The sequence below is a fragment of the Cynara cardunculus genome (genome assembly GCF_001531365.2).
Source record: "Cynara cardunculus var. scolymus isolate 2C chromosome LG 13, CcrdV1, whole genome shotgun sequence".
NCBI classification, from domain to species: Eukaryota; Viridiplantae; Streptophyta; class Magnoliopsida; order Asterales; family Asteraceae; genus Cynara; species Cynara cardunculus.
This window is the reverse complement of record NC_037540.1, coordinates 40894896-40902680: the sequence shown is the minus strand read 5'-3', so window position 1 is coordinate 40902680 and position 7785 is coordinate 40894896. Positions and strand designations below refer to the sequence as shown.

Sequence of the window (7785 nt, the reverse complement as noted above, 5' to 3'; positions counted from 1 at the left end):
AAAAAATAAAATGAAATATTAAAATCACGATGTATCTCGCTGCATTGCGCGAGTACGCTTATAGTTAATAAAAAATCAGCATGAGGATGAGACACATAGCTTGACTAGGTTCCAAACCCTTTAAAAAATCTTATGTTTCGTTGTTACATTGGTTTAAAAATATAGTCATAAGGGCCTTTTTAATATTTTCGCATAGAGTATCAAAAACACTAAGGGATCGTTTACCAAACGCTTACTCGGGTAAGTGAACACCAAGTCACATTACCTTACCAGATAAATATGGTAATGACCAATAATCTTACCTGATAAGAGCGAGACAAGGACCAAGAGTCTTACCCGGTAAGTGAGAGCGACGACTCTTACCACGGTAAGCACATAAATATGGTAAGGACCAATAATCTTACCCGGTAAGAGCAAGAGAAGGACCAAGAGTCTTACCCGGTAAGTGAATGCGACGACTCTTACCACGGTAAGCGCTTACCGGGTAAATTGTTGCATACGAAACCATTTTGGTGGACTAAAATCTAATCGTTAAGTAAATGATAGTGTTAAATTTTACTGGTAAGCGCTTACCGAGTAAGTGTTGGGTAAACGGCCCCTAAGACCGACCCTAGGAAGAGAGAGCAATGGTAGCAGAGCAGGTCACACGGAGGAAGAGAGAACAGTAACACAAAGTTGTATTAATGAGAAAGAACAAGTAATGGCTCACGAGACATATACCAGTTACAACAATCGACAACTCGAGAGGTAAGAGGTTGAGACATGTGGATCATGAGCATCGAGGGATTTCTAGAATTTGCAATTTTGGATACTGGACTATACTCGACCTATGGCCTAGGCCTGAGATTACTGCGGATTTTAAACAACAAATTTATAATTATGAAAAATGGCAAATTGCATGAAAAAATAACGTGCTTTAACTTGATTCCTATTTTACATAACGTACTTTCAAAGCTTCCATTTTGGTATCTAAAATGTAAGGTTTAAACATTTAAATACCCGGATAACCGGTTGAAGCATTAACCGGTTACCATGCTGATGTGACGAGTAATGTGATATCCAACTCAGTATTATTTGGTGAAACATTAACTGGATATCATATCACTCGACATATCAACATGGTAATCGGTTAATACTTCAACCGGTTATCCGGGTACTTAAATGTTTAAAATTTTATATCATGGTTATCAAAATGGAAGTTAGAAATCAAGTTAAATTATGTTAAACATTTAATTATTAATAAAAAAATATTAAAATTTAATGTATTTACATGTCAAGAAATGAAAAAGTAGTTGGTGGTACCACGTCATGGTTAACATAATTGGCGAACAGTCAAGATTTCTATCCTGAAATCCACCATTTCTCTGTCAACTCGGTGGAGCAACTTCTCACACATAGTGAGCGCGGCGGAGATAACGGCAGACACGGCGGCGCCACCATGGAAAAGCTTATCTACAACCCCAACCACCATATCCTTTCAAAGCATCTAAAACCACGTCCATTTTTTCCCCATCTCGCTCGATTTCAACCTACTAAGCTATTCAATCCATCCCACTACACCATCCGAGTCAACTCAATCTCTTGCAAACATGAACAAAATCCGTCATTCGATTCTTCATCTCCGGTTATCAAAACCCCAGAAAGAGATTTGACCTTTTCTGAAAATAAGGGTTCTGTTATACCCAAACCTCAGTTTCTCCAGCAATTGTCGCAGGCATTTTCTCACAAACAGAAGGTAATTAGTAATTACGAACCCAATCTCTTATATTACGATGATGATTGTTAAATCGAATTGTTGTTTTAGGGTTTAAATATGCTTTTTTATCTAATGTTTGAATTCAAACGAATTTATTGGCTATTTAGATTCAAATCCTGATTCGTGTTGAAAATTACTTATAGGGTTTTTTTGATTCTTCATAATTTTACGAAGTCGCCAGTGATTGGAAATTTGGAATAGCATCTGGAATTTTGTTCTATTCCATGATATTGTTCTCAATTTTTATCCCAAATTTAGGGTTTGTGCTGATATATGCGAATGTGTTAAAAGAATTGCATATGAAGGATAAATAATCTAGAAAGGTAATTTACAGTGCTTTAAGGATAAAGAAGTCAGCATTTGACTTTTGGAGTATCAAATGAATGACCCTTTTTAACCTCAAACATCAATAAGCACCTGCACCGAATCGGTTTGCAGATCAATGAATGGTTATTACATACTTTCATTAGACCCTAAAGATGGTGAAAAATCGAAAGCATTCATGTCATTTTTTAGTTCGAGTAGTATTGGCAAAAAATTTGCATACGAAAGATAAAGAATTAAGAATCAGAAGGATGATTAGTGTTGAAAGCTTAAATTATTGTCTTTATGCATGTAAATTCCCAAAGGACCTGCTTGGTTTGCATGATTTGAAATTGAATTCCATTCCAATTATGTGTTTGGTTTGAAGGAAAGTTTGGATTTGAAATCCATAACCGACGAATTTAGAAATCCTTTGGAGATGGCTATCATTTCAAATACAAATCCAATGGATTTCAATTGTTTCCATTGTATCATTAGCCTGCTTTTTTCATCAAATCTACCCTAATCTCTCCATCGCCTTCAAACAAACAGATTACTTATAAAATAAACAAATATTTACAATAAAAAGTTCCATTCCAAATCCATCAGACCAACACTCTAAAAATTCCCAGTCCTTCCACGAAATCCGATTCCCTAAAAACATGTCAAACCAAACGGGCCCTAAATGTTGTTGATTGAGAGAGAACCGGAGGATTTATGGTCCACCGTCTGTTTTTGAGTTGTTTTTCCTTATTTGAATTTAGTTTAGTGTAAAGTTCTATTAGGATCTGCTTGTGGAATTGATATGCATATATAACAACCCTGCAAATACGCGAAAGAACCATATTTTATTTTAGGGTCCTATAAATGGCTAATGGCATGAACGATAACGGGAAGTTCCCGATCTACCCATTGTTGAAAATATATGAATCTGAAGATAGATTGTTCATATAGTCAAGCAAGTGTCCTACAAAATAGATAGCGACAACCTCAAGAACTCGATATCTTCAGCATTTTTATTAACAAGGCTACTTTTTTAATTTCTTTTTTGCATATGCATATTTCTATTTCAATGTTTCCTTTACTTTTTAGTAGTGCTGCCTTTTAAAGTGTCAAACACATATTCATATTTGCTTTTAAGATCGATCTCGTAAAGGCTCAAGGTTGATTTATTCATAAGTTTGAGGTGGATCTTTTGAATTGTATTGAATCCTCAAACAAGTTAAAACCACGAGATTTGTTTTTGTTTTCTTTCATTTCCTTTCTTGCTTCTCTTCTTTTTGATGGTCTATGACCAGTCTGCTTGATTTTTATTGGCACTGATGTTGCAAAATTGAAAAAATCTTAAGGGATCTTGTGGACCTAAATGGTTGGCGTTGGCACATGGTTTAGGAAAGTATTCAACTCCAAATAGTCTAAAATGCCCATTATTAAGTAGGAGATAAGAAAATCTTGTTGTGTGTTTTTTTTCCCTATAATTATGATGATGAACAAATAAGTAATTGTAAGTTGACAAACTTCCCAAAAAGGAATGTGTTGCAATTATGGGACCTAGAATGGAAAATTTTCTAATCTTCATGGGATGGATGACATAGAAAATATGTTTGTTGAGGTTATTATGGTACTTCAATTTATTACTTTCATGAATAGTAATGTAATGGCCGGGAGTTTTCACAAGAACCTCTCTAGCTCTTGGGTGGAGGAAAGGTCTATGTACAACCTATCCCCCATACCTTGCCTCCGAGTTGGATATACTGTGCTCACTTGGTTTATTTTATGTCATGTCCATGTGAAGCAACCCCCACCCCTTTCCCACTCCGAAAAAAGAAAAAAGAATTTGGCAAATAAAGGCTAGGCCTTGGTGCTTCTCCTTATAGGTCGTTCATTCGAGAGTCCTCATGCCCACTGGGGATATTCTTGGTTGTTATCTTCAGGGGGCTCCACATGATTAGCTGAGGTGCGCACAAGTTGGCCTAGACACCCACGGTTACCCCCTCCTTCGTGGCCGGGAGGAATTTGAATTGTCTTCTGAACTAAACTTAGCTGGAATAAGTTGATCTTTGACCTCGTTTAACCCATATATGAATCATTTCATGTAAGTAGCTTTATAGATGCCACCGGTGGTTCTAGCCCGTGGTGAATCTCCATCTTATGTTGTGAGGGTGTAGTTGTGAGGGTCTTGCACTATGTTTAGTTGTGAGTTGTTACAATATTCTAAAATTGTTGACAACGAATATGAAGGGATGCAAGATCAATGACATATGAGGGGTATATTTGGTCTTTTATCTTCAATCGAAGAGATTTACATTCACAAGTTACATATTTGAAAATTTAGTGCTAAAAATATAATGCAAGCATACAAAATATGCTTGAAACAACACGTGGAAGCATTCATAAATTTCTTATCAAGCTTGGAAGTTTGTGCAATTATGTACTCTTTTTATTTAGTAATCGCGGGTGTCCATGCCAGTTTGCACGCACCTCGACTAATCTCATGGGTCCTTAAGAGATCAACTAGTAAAATCCTTAGTGGTCCTAAGAAGATTCGAACGGGATCCCAATGGGGAGGAGCTCTAAGGCCTAGCCTTTATTTGCCAGTTGTAATTACATACTTAGAATTGTGTGATATGTCTTATCATATCGTAGAATTACAGGTTATAGGATCACAAAGTCATCTCCACACTTGTAGACATTTTTAAATATCCGCATTGAGAGTTTATGTGAGGGAAATGGTAGCCGACGCCAAGTTATGCCATGTAGGTTAGTCGTTCACATTTTCATTCGAGGATACCATGGTTTTCTCATCGACTTCCCTACTTGCTTTCTACACGATACTCATATCGTGTACCATTCTTGATCGTTATTACACTCTTTCTTGCTACATTTATAAATACAAATACTTGTTAAATCATATAAAGCGTAAGTGAAACGATCTCAAAGATTAGGTCATGTTTTCAGGCTGTAAGAACGGGTTTTTGTTACTAGATCACAATGACATACCTATGATTCTCCTTTGGTCTCTCTTAGTTATCCTCCTTTGATTCTAATTGTCAAACTATAGTTTTAGGAATGTGTAATTATTATACTTTCAATTAACTAATTACAATTTTACCCTTAATAATAGAGGAAGTAATGAATTTCTTCATTTCAAAACTAAGGGTAGAATTGGAAAGCAGACACTTATTTCAGTACAACCAAAGATAGAAATGTGGACCCTTATTTTGGGACGAAGGGAATATTTATTTTCTTCACTTTACTAATTAGTTTTGCATTTATAACAATAATTGTGCCTTTTGTATAATCATGGATTTTCAAAAATTAAATATGCTTGTATCAATTTTGACCCGAAACTAGTTTGTTTGACGATCAAAGTCAAAGTAGGACCTGTGACGAGTTTTTTTGACGATCAAAGTCAAAGTAGGATAACTAATTGAGGATGAAAGGAGTAATAACATATTATACAATTTTAGGGTATTTAGGACTTTGTACATCCCACCCCTGACCCCATCGACCCTACTTCTGATGAGGATATACTGTGTTTGTTTGATTTGGTTTTATGGTCCGTTCCTAACCAGTGACGTATCTTGGCAGTTTAGCGTGTTTTTGATGGAGCGTAAATCAAATCTCATTACATTTTCGTTCTTATTTTAAAGTAAATCACGTGTTCATTTTTATTGGTCGGTTTTTTCAGGCAGCCGCTGCTGGTACGGTAATTCTGCTTTCGGCTCTCCTTGTTTTCGTGGTTCAACCGGTTTTCGTCTCGCCAGCATTTGCCTCGTTTCAAACTGCTACCAAAACAGGCTCGGGCGCATTTGCCCGAAGCGAGTTGCTGAGCAGTGCGTGGACCGGTTTCTTTGCCGGTTGCTTGCACACTTTATCTGGACCAGACCACCTTGCTGCTCTAGCCCCGCTCTCGATTGGCCGGTCTCGAGTCGAGAGTGCTATGGTTGGAGCCCTCTGGGGATGCGGGCATGATGCGGGCCAGGTAATATTCGGTTTGCTTTTCTTGCTCTTAAAAGACCGGCTCCATATTGAGATCATAAGAACATGGGGTACACGAGTTGTCGGTTTTACCCTTCTTGTCATTGGAGCCATGGGAATCCGTGAAGCCTCGGAAGTCCCAACTCCGTGTGTCGCCCTCGAGAATGGTGAGTGTGATGTCAGCGTTTACGAGGCTTCGATAGCGGACCCCACCGTCGGCAAAAAGAAGAAAATTGGATTCGCAACTTTCGCCACCGGAATAATCCACGGGTTACAACCCGATGCGCTTATGATGGTCTTGCCGGCACTTGCCCTCCCGTCTCGGATGGCCGGTGCGGCTTTTCTAGGCATGTTTTTGGTGGGAACAGTTATCGCGATGGGAAGCTATACGGTTTTTATCGGGTCATGTAGCCAGGCGTTGAAAGATCGGATCCCGAGAATTACGGAGAAGCTGACGTGGATTTCGTCGTTGGTGGCGATCGCACTCGGGCTCGGAATTATCGTTAGTCAATTATTCGGGTTTAGTTTGTACTAATTTTGGTAATATTTGAGGTTAGGGGGATTATACACCTACTTTATCTGCCAGCAGAAAGTTGTTTATTGGAGTGTATTATTTGATATATTGCAATAGTACCTCGTGCATTAACTGTCTGTACCTTGTCCTTATGCATTTGTACATCGTGCAGTAACGATTGTACTACTCGAATGGACCATGAATTAGGTATCTGTAACGACAATATTGGTGTGGTGGTGTTGGGGGTGGTGAGTGGCGGCTGTGACGGCGAACAATAGTGGCATGGTGATGATGATGGGCTGGGGATGGTGGGTGGGTGGTAGTGGCGGAATGATAATATTGATTGATGGTGGTGGTTGCAGCGAAGGTGTTGGTGGCAAGAAGGGTGTGGGCGGCTTATTGGTGACGAGGGTGGTCAGATGGAGGCGGTGGTTCAATTGGATGTAAAGGTTATTTTCGTCTTTTTAAAACCAACTTCTAAGTTCTGTTCATTTGTTATGAAATAGAATTCAAATCCTTCACATATTTATCAGATCCTGCAATTGTGGAATTCAACGGAATCCCTGATCAATTCATTTCGCAGACCAAACATTAATTGTCACATCTTCGTATTTTATTCTTTAAATTATAAAGACTACATATGATAAAACTAATAAAACACATTAATTGTCGGTGGTCGCAACAACTGCGACAATGGTGATAGTGACACAGAGATGGTGATGGTGGTAGCGGTGACAGTGGTGTTGGTAGCAGTGGCGGTGGCAGCAGAGACAATCCTTTAACGGTTGCACCACGACAGTATATGAACTTGTGAATACGTGTTACTTTTTTAGGATGCAGTTTGAAAGCGAAGGTCCATTCGTCTGCTTGATTTCAAACCAAAACGTCTTTATGTTAAAGGGGTTTCAGTTATATTTGGTATATTAGCTGTAAAATTACCAGTTGATTAACAATAGCTTATCAACTGATATATTTGATAAAAATAAGACGATAAGTTAAATGACAATGTAAAATTACTATAATACCCTATTGTAGTTTCCGATTGCTTTTCATCTTATCTCAGTGTCATTCTTGTCTATGCAACTTTTTATCTATTTTTATTTTGTAAAAAATATAACGTTTTGTTTTTTATAAACAGTAAAATATGTAAAAATATATTTATATTTTTTAAAATTAATAAATTAAAAAAGAAAAGCCGATAATATTTGTAAAGTTATAAAGTTATTCTTAT

At 37.6% G+C, this 7785-nt stretch overlaps 1 protein-coding gene across 1 annotated transcript; it reads left to right on the top strand.

Annotated features, from left to right (window-relative positions):
- The first annotated feature begins 700 nt into the window (after positions 1 to 700).
- LOC112525064 lies at positions 701 to 6692 on the top strand. Its single transcript, XM_025135002.1, has 3 exons — positions 701 to 747; positions 1333 to 1735; positions 5751 to 6692. Exons 1-3 carry the CDS (start codon positions 701 to 703, stop codon positions 6573 to 6575), a joined length of 1275 nt encoding a protein of 424 aa, XP_024990770.1. The 3' UTR covers positions 6576 to 6692.
- Positions 6693 to 7785: the final 1093 nt, after the last annotated feature.